Raw genomic sequence first — 20,914 nt, 5'->3', positions numbered from 1 at the left:
CTCAATTGAAATATTCCAACTTCTGCTGCTGCCAGGTGTAAGGTATCGGAGGTGGCCTTGTACGCGGTGGTCCATCCCCCAACCACCTATGAATCCGTCAGCCCAGAGGAGAACGACTGGATCAATACCACTATGAACTACAATCAAACCCTGAATTTCTCAGAAACCCAGGAGGACGTTACATCAGTTCCGCCACAAGTCTCTGTCATAGAGGCAGCGTTAGCAACCCCGAGTTCTATCCCTGACTCCAATATCACCTTTCCTGCCCATGCAAACTCCACGGGAATTGATAATCTACTGACTTACACAGACAAGCCTAGACTGTGGAATGGCCCAACCAGGTTCCAGCAAGACGCCACCAATGCGAGTATGCGTTATCTCATCTCATTCAACCAACACTCGACTGTCTAGTGGATGTCAAATATGACAACTCCGTGGAGATAAATGTCCCGGGTTTGCCCTCCTTAGGTCAGCAACTGTCCTGCGACGTCTACAAGGACTTGGACGAGTGTAGTTCCAAAATCCTTCCCGGACAGACGAAATACGGCCTTCACAACCCAAAGACCCGCACCCTCTATCACTGCAACTGTACAAATAGGTAAAAAGAACAACAATGTAAAACCGAATGTTACAACATCTCATCATTTATCGTAAACACTGTTTTACCAGCAGCACGTCATGAATTGTGAGGAGGCATGATTGAACTTCTGCCGATGCATCCTGTGTGTGTGCCGTTATCCTAATGATAAGACCATAAAACATAAGAAAAATGACCACAGTTTATGCTTTTACGGTACCTTGGAAATGGATGACATATCCATTCAATGACAGGTGTATTTTTATAGGAATACCCAAACTACTTTTAAGTTACAATTCAAGCGTTGCCTCAGGTTAATAGTGCACCTAGTCTCAATGTTTAAATAAAGTGTGTGCCATTAGATATGGCAGCACAATGTGGTGTTTCGTAACGAAAGATTAGTCCACTTGCAGTGTAAACGTGACGGATCCTATTACATAATGTAAACAGCGCATTCAAGTACCTCTGCAGGTATTCAAAAATGACAGTGAATATGAATGTGCAGCGGTCCATCTTGTTAATAGGCCTTATCCTATTTGAAGAATATTGGATATCTTTAAATATCTTCAAATATGCGTTTATATATATTTGGATTATTTATGCACGGTGTTTGTTACATTTAATTATGGATGCTTATCTTTGTCTTTTCTCCAAGACTGTTTGGAAACTTGGCTATGCAGAGAGAACTGATGCACATACAGCGTGTTCTGCTGGAATACGTGTCTCAATCCTGCTTCTCGGAACAGGACTGCAGAGTGGGCACAATGTCAGTATGGCACACAAAATTGTTTTCATGGTCTGTGGTTAGGTTTATCTTATTGTTTAAGTTCCTGTATGTTCAAATGTTTCCTATCTTTGTTGAATATTGACATTTTTTTGTTGTTTATTGGTAATTTTTGAAGTCGAGTAAAAAATTGTTTTACTCTTTAGGTTTACACTTACTGTTTATCATTAGGTTATTGTAATATCCAGTTGTATATATTGTGTTCATTGCTCATTATCTATCTATCTATCTATCTGTCTATCTCTTTCTCTCCATACTAACCCCATGTCTCTCTCTCTCTCTGTGTTTTCCTTTAATAGTTGTAAAGCTGTTGAGGTGAAGGCAGCGATGCCCCTGCTGCCTGAGAGGAGAAACGGCCGGGGTGTGGGGAAACAGCGCCCGCTACAGGCGTTAAGATCGAAGGCCAGGAGGCCCAGACGGAAGGACAGAGTTGTCAGGCTTTATAAATTGTGTCATCGGATAACTGCTCGCCGATTGCGCAGACCTGGGAGCCCATAGACTGTGTGTGTGTGTGTGTGTGTGTCTGTCCGTCTGTCCGTCTGTCAATTGATTCTGTTATATCAGACCCCAGGATGTGACAAGTACGTATTAATGTATACGTTTACAAGAAACATGGTCTGACCAGTGGTTGAGGTTGGTCCCCGGGCGCTTGTACTGTAAGCTGCCCACCGGAGGAAGGACAAGCCTCGGTGGGAAAAATGCAGAAAATACATTTCACGGGCTCAATCTGCGTGTGTGTGTGTCAGCCGTAGCGGCACGTAATGCATGTGTTGTAGTGTGTGTGTGTGTGTGTGTGTGTGTATGTGTATGTGTGTGTGTGACAATAACAGATGAGCTAAAGCCTGTCCAGTTTCATTAAGTTAAGCAGAAATGTCAATGTGGTCCAGTTTCACTTTCACTGCATTCTGTGTCGTGGTATTTGTACTTTTACTGAAATAAAATGTCCTCGGGAGTGCCTATTGTATCTTAAGATGGATAAGATAAGATAAAGATTCTTTATTAATCCCCAAAGGGAAATTCCGGTGTTGCAGCAGCAATGACATACATAACAAAACACACATAATTTACAAAAACACGTTTTTTAATCAATTACTCCACACACACACACACACACACATATAAATATATATTTACATTTTATATATATATGTATGTATGGATGTGTGTGTGTATATCTTCTTGTCAACATAGTTTTTATCTAAACAACTAATAATGTTATGACACAAAGCAAAAGTTGCAGACAGCAATGGTTTGTCATTTTAAATAACATACAATATCAGGACGATGCTTTACAAGGTAAAGAACAAGAGATTAAGACAGAAGGAAATTAGATATTAAATATAGCTGCATGGCAGCAAGGCCACTTGGTCGACATGCTTACCATCATGTTTCTGTCTGCCCTGGCATACTTCAAATGGACCCACTACTGCGTCATGATTTTGATTGCACACCGTCCCCCCACGTGACGATCAAACCTTGCGTCCCGTTCTGAATCAACACGGCATTTTAATCCAAACCATGTGAAATAAAAGAACAAAACTGCCTCAGTGAACATTTTCACCCGGCAAAGATTTGACTCTTGACTTCAGTGTCAACGTTGCCGCGCGTAGGCGGGATCGTACTGTCCGCGCAACGGGCTTTGCAGCCCGCCATCTGAAACAAACAGCGTCCCCGACCAAAAGAACTAAAGACGCGGCTCGATGAAGAAGCGAAAGACCTAAAAGAACCGAACTATTGCCGCCGTTTCCCTTGGGTCCGTCCTGCGATTCGTTCGCGAACGGCACCGATCCGCGGCCTTTCGGCGCAAGGACGAGACTCGGAGGGACAAGTCGTTTCGGTTGCGGATTTCGCGGACACGTTCGCGGACACGACTACGTCCGCTGCCCGGGGTCACGTGATTTCCTGTCAGCTGCGGACGCGCCCCTTGCGGATGTCCGCCATTTTGTCTGCATCGAGGGGCTTCTGACGCCGTTACCCATGCGTTACTTTGCGGTTCTTTCCTTTCCGCAATTCAGCCTCTGTGCCCCACGCACACGGACATGCGTTTTCGCCCACGAGAACCATTAAATTAGCTCGTTTCTTCAAATATCAAAAGAAAAAGACAAGATGAGATAAATAAAATCGAGACATCACCACAGCACTCGGTAGACATCTTCACCGACACGTTTCCAGTGGATTTAATACCATGTTAGAATTTTATAGCATATCGAATGTTTTTGCCATTTTTTTTTTATTTGAGTGCCTTATAATTTCGCCAATTTTTGCCCCCATCCCTTAGCTTTTCTCAAACTATGTTGATGCGTATCCCGTGGACTTGCCCTGCAAATTCCGTGTCATCTGGATTTACAGTTCCTGAGAAGATTTCTGAAAGTAAAAAAAAAAAAAAAAAAAATCAAAATGACGGGAAACATGTATGGCGGACCTCATGGGCCCCAATTTAAAAAAAATGTTCATAATATCCAGCTGCATAACGCGCGTCAAGTTTCACTTTTCTAGGACAAACACGGTGGCAGCAATGAGCCTTTGACTCGGAATGCTTGTTATAGCGCTCCCTATGTGCCCATCGGTGCCATTGTTTGTGTCCCGGTCACGCGTGGCCCGGATTATAGGTGTGTTGAAATGGACAAAAGTTTCCCAAATGTCTGGATGAATTATTGGACAAAATACGGGAGGAAAATGAATGAACGAACAAACGAACAAATACATCGATAGATAAATGCATAAATAAATAAATACGCGAACAAATAGACAAATAAAGAAACAAACAAACAAACAAATAAATAAATACATAATTCTGGGATGACGATAATAATAATAATAATAATAATAATAATAATAATAATAATAATAATAACATTTGGAATTCCAGCAGTTGCAACAGGTCTCCCTGCGTCGCAGTGGAACCCTAACAAAGTAAAATGGGAAAGAGATGAGAGGGGCAGAGGCTGTGGCTCATAACGTGTCTGGATAATAAACTGTATGTGGGAACAAATAGTTAGACTGCTTTTTTTGTTCAGATATTTCCTTCAAAAAGAACAATCCTATTTTTTGTTTTTAAGTTGTCGTTTTTTTTTTTTTTTAATGTATTTCATGTGAACACGAGCTGTCAGGTAACCCAACTCCAACTCCCCGTGATGTCACAGTAACTGAAGACCGGCTGCAAGCGCCGCAGCTCCGGGGCTTCGGATCTCCGCCTCCCGCCTCCCGCCACCGGACGGAACCGCTGGGAGGAGGACCGAGGCCACGGCGCGTTCCGCGGCGCAAGTAGCACTTTCCGAGCGAACCTCCAGCGGCCGTTAACTTCTCGGCGTCCGGCCCGTGTGCGTCGACGACGGAAGAGGGCGACGTTTCGGACGCCGCGTCTCCCGAAGCGAACGTCGCATTGTCTCGGTGCGGAAGGACGGGGATGAAGGGGCGGGGGGTCGGATGGATGTTTTTTTTTTTTTCGCCTGCAGTCTGGAAATCCATTTTAGGGGGGGATGAAAAGTGGCGAAGTTAGTGGATAGAGGATGGAAAAGCAGCGATCCAGAAAGGAAAAGGTAAGCAAGAGACGGAACTATTGCTGCGTGCAGTCAAGGGGAATACAGGCGGTTTGAGTACGAGGTGATACTGTACGTGTAGAGGGGAAACTTAAGGACTGAGAAAAAAAAAAAATCATAATATCTTCACTCTACAGGTTACTGAAGATTATCTTAAGTCTTGTAGTGGAGAGTTACCTAGATCCATATACTGCAGTCTATGAGACAGTTTTGGCCTCATGTTGATCTTGAACAGTGAAGCAGAATCATCTTCTACTGTAAATATTTCACCTTCTTCCCAAAGATAAGATAATACATTTCACTCAACCTCACTGGATTTAGCATTTTGTCCCTTTTTGAATCATGTATATATCAATATTTCAATCATATTTTTTTCCATCTTTCCTGCTTTTCGTATGTATTAATACATGCGTGCATAAATCAGCGTGTGTATATTTGTACGTGCGTGCGTGCGTGTGTGTGTGTGAGAGAGAGAGAGAGAGAGAGAGAGAGAGAGAGGTAGGGGGAGGGTGTTGATTCCAGGGTAATAAACCTGACAATACTTTCCAAGGTTTCCTTATTTGATATTTTTTCAAACTTTCTCCACACACTTTCTCTCTCTCTCTCTCTCTCTCTCGCCCCCCCTCTCTCTCTCTCCCCCTCTCTCCCTCGCCCCCTCTCTCCCTCTCTGAGATGAAAAGAGAAAGGGAGGAAAATGATGGCCTTGGTATAGCAGCGCTGGTGAGCGGACAAATTTGGAAACACCAAATCAGAGAGGGGAAGGAGCGTTTCAGAGTTGAAGCAACACAGAGCTGACTCAAACAACTCAAACAGGCGTACTGACGTAAAATTACAGGTGCTCACATTCCTTCTGGGTGCACCAAGCGGTGTCCAAGCAAATAGCACACGGGACAAACAAACAAACAGTACAATAATGTTGAGAGAACCCAAGTGTCCTGGATTAAGACTGTCCTTGAAATGCCTCCTTGCGATTTGAAATACCACCTGACAAACCAAATCCGAAATCAAAGCAATCTCCCTTCTTGGATTTCGTCTAAAGTCGTGTCAGTTTGTCTGTTCTTTTTCTCTTTTGTTCTTAGAGTTCACAATCTTGATTGTAGTGATCACATTGGCGTAATGAGAACCAGATATTAAACACTTAACATTTGTTTTCAATCACTGTTGTTATTTACAGCTCCTATTTCAGATCTACAACCGACATAATTGCGAGCAATGTAATAACGATTATTAGCCCAGGCTTCTTCTCTGTGCAGTAATTGTGTGTTTGTTTAGTTGATGATGATATCGATTTTATTTCTTTATTTGTGATGGAACTAATTTTCGACAGACAGAAAAAAAAAGCCCTGTTCAGTGCTGGAGCATATTTGTTTGAGTGTGTCGTCTAACGACGGATTGCTGGCTAGTTTGGTCTCGTTTGTTTCGAAGGCATAATAATATATCAGGTAATGCTTCAAACTATTGAGTGAGTGAATCCCTGACAAATGCAACCTCTTCTTCTTCCCGCCACCCCCGCCCCCCATCCACTCTCCAGTTTTCACTGTTTGGTTCACGCTCCACCAGCAGGACCGTGAACCTCCCTGCTTCTTCTTCCTCCTCCTCCTCCGCCTCCTCGGTCCCCGCCGTCCACTCGGCAGGCGAGGGGGAGCTCCGGCCGAGCTGCGGCCCCGGCCTCAGCAAAGCGGAGTTCCTGGAGCGGGTACGCCGCAGTAACCAGGCCTGCCAAGAGGGGGAGTATGCCCTGGCCGTGCGGCTCTACGGGGAGGCCCTGAGCGCCGACCCCCAAAACTGCATCCTGTACAGCAACCGCTCGGCCGCCTACCTCAGGCTGGGCCAGTACAGCACGGCCCTGGACGACGCCCTCAAAGCACGTCTGATCAACCCCAAATGGCCCAAGGTAAGAAACGAAACACAACAACCTTGCAATCAATCGGGGTCCCCAAGGGTCCCAAGGGTTCTGAAGGGTTCCCCGGGGCCCGTAAACAAATTATGGTTATTTTCAGCTACCAAGTCCACGGATAGTTAAAAAATATCCAGGTAAGAACAAACAAACATCCTCTAAACGTCACTATTCGTGACCACAAAACCACCAGGGCAGTTCAGGGGCGTAGGATGGGTCCCATATTTTTAACGGTGGCCCTCGCACACGTAAACAGTTTTTTTGCAAACTCGGACATTAGTCTTTTTTAACTCTGCCGGTCTCACGGAAATATGCAACTCAATTCGAGTCGAAGCGACAAATGCGCGAGCGCGAGACCTCCTCTTACGTCCGTCCCTGCTCGTAGGGCCCCGCAGTGTAATGCGTCGGCTCAAAGCTCTTTGCACATCTGTTCTGCTTGTTCTAGCGTGTAAGCTGTATTACACTTAGGTGAAAAAATTACTTTCTTCCACCTACAAACAAACCCGCCAGGGCTTTAATCCGTGCTTAAATATTTCAACAAAGCGCAGTCGTTGTTCCCGTAGAAACACTTAGTTTTTAGATCCACAGAAAAGCGAAAAAAAACAAACAAAAAAAAAACCCGCCGTGGTAGCCACGACGTGGTGTAACGGCTCTGACAGGACTGTCAAAAAACGGGCTCAGTTATGATAACCTGGCCTAGCCAGCCTGTTAGATTTACTTTGTTTCGCTCCACAGATCAGATAGGAATAGATCCATCTGAAAATAATTACTGATGGGCGTTAACTTGTGGGAGAGGAGAAAGAGTCTTTTTTCCCCCTCTCGCAACAAATTTATGTCCTCCACTCCTAATGCAGCTCAGGCTTTGGCACCAATGGATTACCTGTGTTGTTCATTGTTATTTTTAGCAGCTTGCATTACCCCCAAATCGCGGAGCTTCACGCTGTGAAAGAGAGTGTAAAAGAAATGCTTTGGGTTTCGGGCCTTATTAGCAGAGTGGATGGGATGGATTGGAGACACTGAAAAGTCCTTCGGTGCTGCTTGGGGCTGAGAGTGGCTGTTTGGTTTCTGAAGGGTTTGGTTTGTAGGAAGCAGGGAGGCAGGGAGGGAGCGGGGCCCCGGCTTTTGGAAGGCAACCTCCGTCTGGACATCTGGGGCCGGGCCAGCTCCACTCCACTTCCTCTCTCTCTGTGGAAAAAGAATGGGCGGAAGTGCTTTCTGGGATGTGTGTGTGTGTGTGTTTGTGTGTTGATGTTTGCAAGTGTGTGTGTGTGTGTGTGTGTGTGTGTGTGTGTGTCTCACTTGCCTGCATTTGTTTCTGAAACTCTGTTGAAGTCATAGAGTGCATTTAGCCGGTAAAGACAAAAAAATCGGTGACATTCCTTTATTTATGTGTGTGTGTGTGTGTGTGTGTGTGTGTGTGTGTGTGTGTGTGTCTGTGTGTGTGTGTGTTTGTTAGTATACTGGTGCGGATTGGTCTCTGAATTGACTATTGTTTGGTATCGAAGTGAACCAGAAACATGGGTTCGCAGTTACCAGGTGCATTAACTCAGACCTCGCTTTGATACCAGTACAAGAATGTGTGTGTGTGTGTGTGGGTGTGTGTGTGTGTGTGTGTGTGTGTGTGTGTGTGTGTTACTCTGTGTAAACTTGTGTGTATCGGTCTCTGAACTGACTCTTTTCTGTTCTAAAAGTGCACCAAAAACAGGCCCTCACTTATCAGGTGCATTTATACTCAGTCCCCACTTTGATAGCAGTATAAGAACGTGTGTGTGTGTGTGTGTGTGTGTGTGTGTGTGTGTGTTGATGTTAGCTCCATCCCGGTGAGGTGCTGTTGTCATAGCAGTGAGCCGCTGCTGCATTTGCCGGGGATCAGAGAGGAGGTCAAGTTTAATGAACTCCCAATCAGAAAGAGCCCATTGAGTGCTCTTTTTACTTCTGCATGAGTTCTCTCTTTTATATCTCTGCCCGGTTGGTCACACTCTCCCTCTCTTTTTTTTTTTTTTATGTTTTCCTCTTTTCGTTCTTCTTTTCAGTCTCACACTGTTTGCAATGGGATCAATGGACCCAAGCAGACAGACAGACACACACACACACACACACACACACACACACACACACACACACACACACATATACACACACACACACAGCGCAGAGACAAACAACTGGGCAAAATATTTTGAGTGTAGGCTAAATGTTTGAAAATATTTCTTGTTTGAAAACAATATTATGATTTGGTTTGATCTTTCTTTGTTTATTTATCATTCAGATGAATCAACGTCACAGCAGAGAAAGTGCTGCGAGCGCCTCTTTTTCTCTTCCTACAGACTCCTGTTTGTGTATGAATGTCCCGACTGTCGCTCCCCTCGTTCAGCATGTCTTGTGGTGTTGCTAGGTGATCATAAAAAGACGCAGAACCCCCCCCCCACACACACACACACACACAGGTGCATTAACACAGGACACGGTGCCTCACACTTTGCTTCGTTGAAACCCCTCCACAGACGCAACCGCAGATTTGCGTTCCCACCCAAATACACAACCCCCCCACCCCAAAAAAAAGGAGAGGTGGCTCTCCTTTTTTTTTTTTAATTTACCCCCGAAATAGAAGGAATGTGGCAGGCACGTGGGCGAAAGGAGTAAAAAGATATCTGGTCCTTCTTCCGCCCGCTCGTCTCAGGCCTCATATTCCGTAGCGGTCGCTCTAAGCCGGAGCGAGAGTCGCCGTGCCGCACCGTGAGGATGTTTTTTGGCCTCCTCTGAAGTGAGTGCCAACCAGATGGTAGTCAGCTCGGCCTGTTTATTCTGGAGGTCTCGGTGTTGGCTGGAACTCCGCGCGCTTCCCCTTTTCGCTCCCTTGTCATTAAGTAGCTACTTTTTTCGACCGCACACTACAAAAAAATATATATATTACCGACACGTGTTTATGGAGCTGCGGGTCCGGAGCCGGTGCTGGAGGTTCTGTAAACGTTGCCAGGGCCGAGTTGAAGGTCCCCGGTCCAACAGGTTCATTACTCCTCCACTTGCGAAATGGTATCTAGGTTGCGATTTGAGGCGCGATTAGCTCGGTGTTGTTTATACGGGTAATCCGGGTGTTTATTTCTGACCACGTGAGGACCGAACGGGATTTGTCGCCTCAGAAACCTTTTCTTGGCCTCGATTGTGAAAGTTGGTCCAGTTTGTAAAAGTTGACCTCCTACGACTTCTATTTGTGTGAGTGTGTAAAGTGCGTGTGTGTGTGTGTGTGTGTGTGTGTGTGTGCGCGCGCTTGTGTCTTGAATTGTATAATTTCATGAATTATTCTTTTCATTATCACTGTTGAACACATATACTTAATAGAAATCAATATGGCTGTCCATCAATCCATTAATAATAATAAATGTAAGGAATAATACACAGCAATACACAGGATTTTACGAAGTTTCCATAAAACACAGAGTTTCCTATGCACCCCAAGTCCAAATTTCCAGATTCTTCAATCTCAAATGTAAGACTAGTCGAACATATTTGAATCAAAGGTGTTTTTTATTTTATTTGCAAAAAAAAACGGATTGGTAATTTTGGAGAAATTATGACATTATGAAATAAAAAAACACAACAACTTACAACTTAACCAAGGTTGCCACGTAAAACAATATTTATAAAGGACGCCTGATATGTAATCGTTTTATTACAAAAACAAGGCCATCTTCAGGAAGGTAAATAAATCATTTTCATTTTCTGTTTTTACGACTTGTTCAACTTTCGTAATGTTGTTTATTTTCAATGAAGCGTCTTATTTTTGTCTGTCGTTGTTAATGTTTTAAACGTGTTTTTAAGTGTATGGCGGTTACCTGTGCTTCATTGACCAGCACCTGAATGTTCCTCTCGTGTCGATTATGCACATTTTAGTATTCTTAGAGCTGATAGAGCTTATTGTGCGGAATCACCGGGTGTCATGACATTTCACTGCATACTGTATATGTATGACCTGTATGTTTATGTTTGTGACAAATAATCTCTTGAACTTGAACTTGTGTTGTTCAGTGCCTGGCCTGGGGTCGGAGCAAAGAATGTCCCTCCAGAACGGCATTTTAACAACTACGATCGTTCCTGGATCATGCAGTGCGGACACAAAAGAAAGAGACGGTTCTTCCTGAGGTTCTTAGAACTTCCTGCAGTGCGAAAGGGCCTTCTGTGACCGATTATAGTTTTTGGGGTTTTGTGAAACGCAGCACGGGTTACAGTTTTCTTTAAACGCAGCAGCGGCACGCGGTGTCTGTCAACGCGTAGCAACCGCTATGCAGTCCACGGCGTGCGGGTCGCTGGGTGCGAATGACTTCTGAGAGAAAGCTTGGACTTATATCGGGCTGCGCTGAAGTTTGACAAGTGCCAGTAAATTTGCAACAGTTTTTCAGTCATTTCTGCTCCAAATGTACATTGATATTGATCAATCTTGAACGGCAAGACGTCTGAAACAAAAACAGAAAAGAAAATCTGAAGAAAAACAATAGGCTTCTTATTATCGTAACCGTTTTATTATTATTATTGTTATTATTATTATTATTATTATTATTATTAATAATAATAATAATAATAATAATAATAACAATAATAATAACAATAATAATAATAATTTGTCTGACTTCCGCCGACTTTATAACAATAATAATATCATTATTATTATTATTATTATTATTATTATTATTATTATTATTATTATTATTATATACCAATAATAATAATATAGCAATGAGATAAATTTGTGAACTAATATGTCTAAAGAACTCCTCAAGTGTGACTGTAGTATGTTTATTATTTTCTCGTTTTGGTATTCTTAACATCTGTATTCAATCCCAGACTGAAACGACTGTGTGTCAATATCCCAGCAGCCACCAGAGGGCAGCATTGAGGTGTCGCTGTCTTTTAATTAGTTCTTGAGACGTTCCAACTCCATCGTCCACGCCACACGCGGAACACGCCAAAGACGCGGAACACGCCAAAGACGCACAGAACTGTTGACAACGATAAGACCTCCTCCCGGAATCCTAACTGGGGCGATGTAATCCATGCGTTGGGTTTTGATCCGTCATTTTGTTCACCACCATGGCTTGTTGGATGGATCCTTTTTTATTTTTCATTTTCATGCTTTTCACACTTCTCATTTACTAATTTATCTCATCAGCTCTGCAACACACACACACACACACACTATTCGCTCTTCAAAGATGATAGTTTGTTTGTCAAAAACTAGGTTAAGCTAGTTTTTGAGTTTAACTATATTCTAATCATAATAATAATAATAATAATAATAAATATAGCTGCAGGCGGCAATACACAGGGTCCAGTTTAGTTGTGTTACTTACATATAACATTTAGCAAATTTTCCTTAGTCCGGGATCAAACTACACAAATTCAGCCTGATTCTGAACCAAATTTGTCGTATCAGACACATTTTTAATTGTCCAGCCATAACAGTCGTCTTTATGGTGCGTAGTGTGAAATAACCGGTGACCACCCCGACAAAAGGTCAATCACTTTGACATTACTGCTATTACAAGCTCTCGAGGTTCTGCAAAACACATCTTTTCATACTGACATTAATCACAAAATGTCAAATTCTCCAGTTGTAAATGTTAGACCAGTTGAACACATTTAAGTCAAACCCTTTATTATATGTAAAGCAGATGCATTGGGAAATTTGGAGAGAAGATGACAAGAAAGGTCAGATTTTCAGTTTTCCAAGACGTGGACAAAACAATCAAACTAAATGTCACAGCATTTATAAAGATCATACGACATGTACTAATTGTGTATTACCAAAAATGGCAATTTTCAGTAATTCGGGGAAAAAAAAGCAATTTACAATGTCAATGAAGTTGTCAACTTATACAGTATTTATAAAAAATGTGTTATGTGTAATTATTTAATACAAAAAGCCAATCTTCAGGAAGCTGTTTTTTATAAAGACAGCTTGACATTTGTTATATATTTATTACAAAAACTAGGCCATCTTCACAAAGGTAAATAAATCAATTATTCACCTTAATGTTCTGTTTTTACCATTTTTTCAACATTCGTAATATTAGTCACCATATTGTTGTTGGTGTAGGTGACACGGGAGTAGCCACCTGTAAGAAACTGGATGGCTGAAGTATCTGTCATTCAGTGGGTCATTGTGTATTTTACCAGGTAACGCTGCATGACAGACATTGTAATAGTTACTGTGACATCCAGGTTCGGTTGCACTGCATCATGGGTAACTTCTACATTCCACTCATGTTGTATTTTACCAGGTAACGCTGCATGACAGACATTGTAATAGTTACTCTAACATCCAGGTTAGGTTGCACTGCATCGTTTGGAACTTCTAGATCGCCATTAATGTTGCAGTTGCATTTGTCCTTCAGTTGGAATCTATTACAACCTTGGCAAGTGTGGTCTTCATGGTCAGTGTTGAAACTTTCCCGACTTCCCCAAAACTTGATGCAGACATGTTTGTTTGTCAAACTAGTGGATGTTCGTGTTATCAGTTCCTCCTCTGGGAGTTTGATGTTTCATTATTTCCGACTTCCAACTACTGATCTTGGTAGAATGATCGTGATTGAACACTGCTCATTCCTGGAGTCGCCAGACTGTGAATCATCCTGATGAAATGAGCCTCTTAATGCAGATACGTCTGGGGAATCAACAGTTATAATAAAAGGCTTCTCCTCTGTATAAACTTTTTTCAAAGGTATCATTTCAATATTTAATTTTTAAATGTTATTCCCGCCTTTTTCAATCTGTGTTTTATAGGTTTTTTCCCACAGTATTTTTCTTTAGTGTTTTTTTTTTTTAGAACAGTGTGACCGACCTCTCAGGCTGGATTTTTGTACCTGAGTCTATGTTACAAAGGCACATGGTGCTGGTCCACGTGTCGTGGGAGATTTCAATTTCTCGGACAAATGGGAAAGATTCAGGTCAAATATTATCTGTATTTATTGAGCTTAAAACCAATTGATAAGCAGGCTATATAAAGAATGATATCATCAAGGCATATAGATGTATAATATATTGAATTTAATATTGAAAATAAAATAAGTCCCGTTAGTACACGCCATTTTAAAAATAAATAAATTAAAAATGAGTCGAAACAAATATTATTACTTGAAATCAAATTATTTCCGTTTGTGAACAAAAAGAAAGGAGTGCAGCCATTTTAATTAACATTTTACTAAAATACAATTCATTGGGACGTCCGGTCGGCATATTTTACGCAATGGATATTTCCCGTTTGCTTTGGGTCGGAACTTAAATATCCCAAAAAACGCCAAACTATGGATGTATATGTCTCAACGACACATCACCTTTCAGTTTCCCCTCAGAGTTCTTGACGCTGCGACTCTGTCTCCGCTTCATGTGTGTCCACTTGTGTTTACAAGCGCACCCTGTCCACGAGGTAGGGGGTGGGGCTTAGTTCTATACCTACATACGTGATTTGGATCGTCCAAACTGATTTGACTGACACACACACACACACACACACACACACACCTTACCGTCACAACAACAAAGTTTGTAACTTCTAACCATTACAGAGCGATGGACTCTACACCACGCACGACGGGAATGGCCGTTCTGAAACCACAACCGGCACATTTATAAGGAATTGGATGATGATGTCATCAAGCATCTTACTCCACAAACGCACTGTTGTGTTGGTGAAGCGCGAACGTTCCGGTCAACTTACGGTCAAATGCTGTCGGTTTTTCACAAATTTCTTCTCTGTATGTGGATTTGGACGTCTGCGACGTCCCGGTTCTAACGACACCTCAACCGTGTCCATAGCTGCAGCGGTGGTCCTGGTCCAGACACTTTTAGCCCGAAAAGTGACAAGGAGAATAATAAATATAGCTGCAGGAAGCAATACTCGGGTCCAATATCGACACCAATTACAAATTTTACCCATGGAACGTAGCATCAGTTCGTGCTGTCACTCGTCTTTGTATCAGCATTACTACTAAAAGGAGTTACAATTTTCCGTGTTTCCCTTGAACACAGCATCAGCTGATGTAATGAGTCCACACAGAATTACTGCTACAAGCCAATACACTTGTTGCGTCTTTATCCTAATAGTTAGAAGGTGGCTTCTATTACCTGTAGTCCACAGAGTCCTGCCTCACTGTGTCTGTGGAAGTAAACCACTCTGTGTGGAAGTTCCCAAGTTTTCCAGGTTCTCTGAAACGCAGCACGATTTTCTGAGTTTACATTGAATGCCGCATCAGCTCCCCTGGTCTGTCGTCTCCTGGTTGCTCGTCTCGCGGAGTAACCACCGTGCGGTCCACACGGCACAACCCTCCTTTCTTTAAAACAACCGTCTATGTTTGCCTGTAAACCAGAACCTCTCTATTGTAATAACTCTCAATGTTGTCTGTGGAAATAGAGCTGCATTCTCAGTGACGGACAGGTGACGGTTTAGTGCCATGTGGGGCAATGATGACGTAGTGACGGAAACGGGACCATTTGATGCCTTGTGGGGCAACAATGATGGAGGGATTTAATGACGCGGTGACGCCCTTCTGTGATTATTTATCGTTTTCTGGGTCCTAGTTTTCAGATGGGTTCCGAGTCCATGAAACGCATCAGGACTCCTGCAGTTTGTATGTTACGGCTCCTTTGAATCCTGCAAAGTAAGGACACACCAACAGAATGCCTTTATTAACAAAAAGAGCCAAAGAGATAAAATACCACCGAAAAGCCCCACAGACATCTTCACACACGCACAGTTTGTAACCACTAGAGCGCGATGGAGTGTACACCCCGCACCCCGCATGATGCAAATGGGTGTCCGGAGCCACCACCTGCACATAATGTATAACGGATTGGATGATGATGTCACAAAGTTTTAGGAACTTGGCGTACCAGCGATGCACACAGGAGTCCTGCGGGCGGGACCCCTAATAATAATAAAGGTACTCCTCACTTAACGACGGAGTTCGGTCGGTCGTTAAGCGAATTGGTCGATAAGCGAGGACCCGTCTTATTTCACGGTCAGGGGGGCGTGGCCATTGTGAACGCTAGTGTAGTGAATACTGACAGACTGCGGAAACAAGACTGAGACTGAGGACAGTGATGAGATTAGATGTATACAGTGTATATAGTATATATAGTGTATATAGTGTATATAGTATATAAAGGGTGGTGTGCGATGAGATGCTTGACGCTGAGACGCCGTGGTATTGTACGCAGCATACAATACAGACTGGTCAGAGAGCTGGTCCTAAGTCCGAACGGCGGTTTACCAGGTAGGTCGTTAAGTGAGGAGTACCTGTAATAAATATAGCTGGAGGCAGCAATGCACTCAAACTGTCTCAAGTCATTTATTTTCTGTCAAGTCAAGTCGCAAGTTATCGCAGTGACTGGAGTCGTCTGGAGTCCAAGTCACAATGACTTGGGTCCACATCTCTTGTAATCGTGACTTTTTTGCGAGAGAGGGAGTGAGGAAGTGTCCCCGTTACGTACGTTGTTTTAGTTGCGGTTCGATAAGGAAGCCCACAGCGGAACACAGATCACAGGCGCCCCGATGCGCTGTTCCTCATGGACATGCATATCGATGGATTGATTTGGATTCAATTTAAACCAGGAGTTGCTTGTGACATACCGGTTTAAACGACACCTTAACCTGTGTTTGTAGCTTATGTCATTGTTGCGTTCCAGATATTTTTAGCCAGGTTGGACATATTTCCGCTGAAATGTGTTGGTCCGCGTCTGTGATATAGATCAAATATGGTTGGTTTTTCATTCATTTCTGCTCCGTATGTGGAACACTACGATGAAACTTCAAACACAAGGTTTTTGTGACATACCAGTTCAAACAAGACGTGCACTGTGTTTGTAGCTTCTGCCATTGTTGTGTTCCAGATAGTTTTAGATTTCAAAATTCAGAGAATTTTACTACGGGCTGGACCCCTAATAATACTTCTAGAAGTCCTCATGCTTACACTGTACATAAGACAGATATATGCTAAGATAAACTAAGATGCACTACAGTGTAAAAAAAAGTTGCTGTCTTGGCAAAGATCTGATGCCTTTACTCACAGTTGGGTGCCTCAGCTTTCCGTGGGAAGAGAAGTCTAGCCAGCTAAAGACGTGCAGAAAGTACAGTATTAAAGTTGTATGGAAAAGTAGTCAGTGAAAGAGCTGAGGGCTAGGACTGGTATACAGTATATACTGATAGATAACTTCTTTAAAAACCTGCAACTTGAAAAAACTTTCAACAGTCTCTCTGTCATTTATTTACTTTTCCCCCAGTTATATCCTAAGGGAAAGAACGACGCCCATAAAGTCTCCTCTTTAAAGATTTTCTGGCTGTCAGGACAAAAAAAGCATGATTATGAGACGTGGCGGGCCCGTGCTCCATGGCTTGTTTGCGACAGTAATTGGCGTGTAAATAACCAGAGCGTATAAATGGTTGCTCTTACGAAAAACACATTTATGCAAACACCCCGTCCTCAAATGAGGCTGTGCACGAGCATGCATCGATACACTCCCAGAAACAGATACAGTACATGCCTAACAACATCAGGCAGAGAACTACAATGCTGCAGAGGAATCCCTTGCTACTACCAGGGAGCAATAGTTGCACAGATTTTACAGAAGACTGTAGACTGATATTTTCAGTATACATGATTAATCTCTCCGCCTCTAAATGATATACCAGCCCTTCCATCCAAGGCTGGATTACTATCCCCAGCCCCTGGGCACTGAAGCTCATACATCATCATCCCCCCACAAACACACACACACAAACCATGCCCACCCCATGCCACCCAAACAGAGCCATTAAACCCCACCTTCATTTCTTTGAGCTTCCAGTCAAACTGGCACGTCAAATCCACCAGATCATAATAACACACACGTATTGGTCAAAGGCTGAATAACCAGTCCTGCTGAGCAGGTGCAGGGACAGCTTTATGCTTATGAAATAAAAAAAAAAAAAACGGTTAAGAAAAAAACCCAAGCAGACGCAGTGTTCTGGAAAAGGCTCCGTCCAGACTCTACAGGTGTTCCAGGCTCTGGCAGCAGCACACGCCGCGCAGAAAGCACCACGCCCCGGGACGGAACACCGGGGCTCACCGGGGCGGCAGCGTGGAGGTTCGCTTAAAACAATCGCTGAATTAGGCGTTTTTTAAATGTATCTTTTCTTTTCCATTTTTGGGGGCCCGCTCCCTGGAATCTCACAACAAAGGATAAAGAGTGGAGGAGCAAAAAAAAAAAAAAAACAAGGACCAAATTGTGTAATTATCTCAGAGAAAGGAGCCATCCCACCCCCCAGGTCTGGGTCTCTGCTTCCCAGAGGAGGAGGAGGAGGAGGAGGAGGAGGACGAGGTGGTGGCTGCGGGCCCTCCAAACCCCAGGTAACAGGTGTGTCTGAGAGCGCTCCACACTGCGTTGTTCCTTCAGTATCTGAACCGAACTGGACCAAACCAAGGAAGAAAGAAAGAGAGAAAGTCCGTTTCTTAATGACCTGGAAACGGTTTATGAAATGATTTATTTCTTCTTCTGGAGGATTTGTCCAGATGGGGAGAAAAGCACTGGACGCGGCTAAAGCGGCCACGCGGATAATTGCTCACCAGTCACCACTTGCCCCAATGTCCAGCCATCTCACCAATAAAACAATCACTCATGATACTTAATTTTCTTGTAAACAACTTTGATTTCATTCTAATTGGATAATTATCACGATCAAGAGAATGGCCAAGCTCTGTGTCATATTTCTGCGGAGCCTGACATAAAAACAATAAAAGCAAAAAATATATATATTTTTCTCATCCATTGCAGATTGCCCTTTCGCGCTCAGGGACCCCCATGGGCATGTGCCCAGATTGCCCATATGGTAGATCCGGGCTTGCTTCCATCCTTCCCTGTCCCATCTGAGTTTGTAGCCAACCTCTGGCCATTTTCACAACACTTCTAACCCATGGCCACGCTCCCACAGGATGCATTATATGGAACTTGAATTGGAATTCACATCACATTCACATCACTGTGCCGGATAAAGTATAAATGATTGGATCATTTATTTGAAGAAATGATTCCCAATTCATATGTAGAATAATTATTGTATGCTTCCACCTTAGCACAAATGACAAAAACACAAATGATGTTCGACTTTGTTCCTCAAAACGAATACAGTAAAACTTATTAAATACTGTAAGTCACAATGATTTATTCTGTAGACATGTGTACTTGAGGATCAAACTGGCTGTTTCAGTGGGTAGACCCACCCACCCGAGGCCCCTAGTTCTGTGAGCCAATGGGGCTTGAGCATGGCTTCCTGGTTTTGTGTATTTAATCCGTAACTCTCACTTATTTCACCTTATCAGTCCACAAAAATCCGTTTCTGAATAAATCTGAGGTGAGAAATAAGCAATCCAGTTGCTGAATTTTCACTCATATTAGATCTACAAGACGTCATTCAAAGGCTTGTGGGAGAGACGGGCACCGCACCGGGACTCTCGCACACGGGGATTTTTCGTTTCATGTAAACGTCGGAAAATATAATAAAATAAAAGACATTGAATTCATCAACAATAAAACACGGTATGTTTATTGGTTTTGTTTGGAGAAATACACTGCATATCAGAGCAGTTGTCCATATAAAGAAATCCATGAAGTGCTGACATCAGCTTGTGGATATAGTAGAAAAAAACCTGAGAAAACTGAGCGTTCAGAGTGGTCTGAAGCCTGAGTGTTTTGTTGTCAGCGGTTACTTTGCCATTCATTGACCTCATTATTTAATAATTTTGCCAGGGCTGATATGAACATCTGACATTGTAACATTATATATATGACTGAAAATAAGGAAAAGCATAATTAGGTCCCTTTTAACACCGGAGCACACAGGCACCATACTATCTTAAAGAAACATATAATAATAATTAATTCGAATTATTAATAATTAACAAAATTATGGATCATGTTTATTCTCATTGTTGTAATAATGTTTGTTGTTTTTATTTTATAAAAGGTCTGGGCCAACATAGCTCACATGAGCATCCATGCACATTTGCAACCTGTAACCTGCTTTGCCTGTGCACATATACTTTAAGCATCTTAATTCATCACTGTCAAAGTTTGTTTACATCCATGTAAGCGTGAGGATGTGCTCCATCAAACTGACTTTTCTAATGGAGGATGTGTGTGTGTGTGTGTGTGTGTGTGTGTGTGTGTGTGTGTGTGCATGTGTTGCATTTTGTGTACATGTCCAGAGGGAAATGATGTCACACCCAGAGATGAGTAAAGAGATGGTAAAGCTTTGATGAGGAGCTGCAGCCCAGCATGTCTCTCACCTCCTCTGGGGGAAAAAACTTTACGACACAGACTCGGCAGAAATGGAATATAATATTCACAAGTATGTTTTAATTAGTGTATAAGCCCATGGAAATAATAATAGTTGTGTTGACATTACCTTAGAATGAGCCGTTTTTATCTACATGAGAGCGGGTACGCTTCACGGAGGCCGCCATGTTGCACCGCCATTTTTCTTCTACAGTAGCCCGGAATGGACAAACCAAACACTGGCTCCAGAGAGGGCTTTTCGCATTTTTTGCGAGTTACGCGGTCACCGTCTCTTCCACGGGGAGACGGTCCCCCATGTTGCACCGCCGTGGCTGACCGTGGCGTAGATGCCACTGAATTCTACAAACTGCACCGTTAAAAGAAATGCGAGTCTCCGCATAAATGTTGACGTTTTCAAGGTCGACACTATTACCCTCTCGGGCGGATCGTCTCGTTGTTGTGTGATGCAAATACAAAGTCAGTCTTTCAAGCGTTATCCGCACTAAGCTTTGCATCGCCAAACTCGCCCACACGCCAATTAATGCATGCCCTGCCACACACGCACACAAACACAACCTTCATCCCACATCAAAAAAGCATGTGAAAAAAGCTTATGAATACCATGACAAGAATACTGTATATGTTGTTACTCGACTGCAAAGGAAATAATTGCTTATACTTTATTTAAATGTAACATTCTAAAAATGCTGCCCAAAGTTTGCTGTGCTAAAAATTGTAATAGATCAGATCAACTTTGAGTGATTTGTTCTATATGAATCGTTATATTCATACTATGCACATTAAACCAATATTAT

General features: G+C 42.9%; 2 protein-coding genes across 2 annotated transcripts in view; both read left to right on the top strand.

Annotated features, from left to right (window-relative positions):
• The window catches only part of pla2g3 (phospholipase A2 group III), a gene marked incomplete at both ends in the record, with an annotated part of 6,127 nt that extends 1,498 nt beyond the window's left edge, over positions 1-4,629 (top strand). Inside the window, 5 exons of the mRNA XM_080018354.1 lie at positions 36-367; positions 469-598; positions 1,233-1,343; positions 1,661-1,722; positions 4,505-4,629. Coding sequence (XP_079874480.1) covers positions 36-367; positions 469-598; positions 1,233-1,343; positions 1,661-1,722; positions 4,505-4,629 — 760 coding nt within the window. The remainder of the gene's footprint in view (positions 1-35; positions 368-468; positions 599-1,232; positions 1,344-1,660; positions 1,723-4,504) is intronic.
• A 183-nt stretch (positions 4,630-4,812) lies between these two features.
• Positions 4,813-20,914, top strand: part of ttc28 (tetratricopeptide repeat domain 28) — a 67,050-nt gene continuing 50,948 nt past the window's right edge. Inside the window, exons 1-2 of the mRNA XM_080017828.1 lie at positions 4,813-4,900; positions 6,432-6,794. Of these exons, the coding sequence (XP_079873954.1) occupies positions 4,871-4,900; positions 6,432-6,794 (393 nt within the window). The 5' untranslated portion in view covers positions 4,813-4,870. The remainder of the gene's footprint in view (positions 4,901-6,431; positions 6,795-20,914) is intronic.

The sequence above is a fragment of the Zeus faber genome (assembly GCF_960531495.2).
Source record: "Zeus faber genome assembly, chromosome: 17".
Lineage (NCBI taxonomy): Eukaryota > Metazoa > Chordata > Actinopteri > Zeiformes > Zeidae > Zeus > Zeus faber.
Note: the sequence above shows the minus strand (reverse complement) of the source record. Positions and strands in the feature narration are given on the sequence as shown.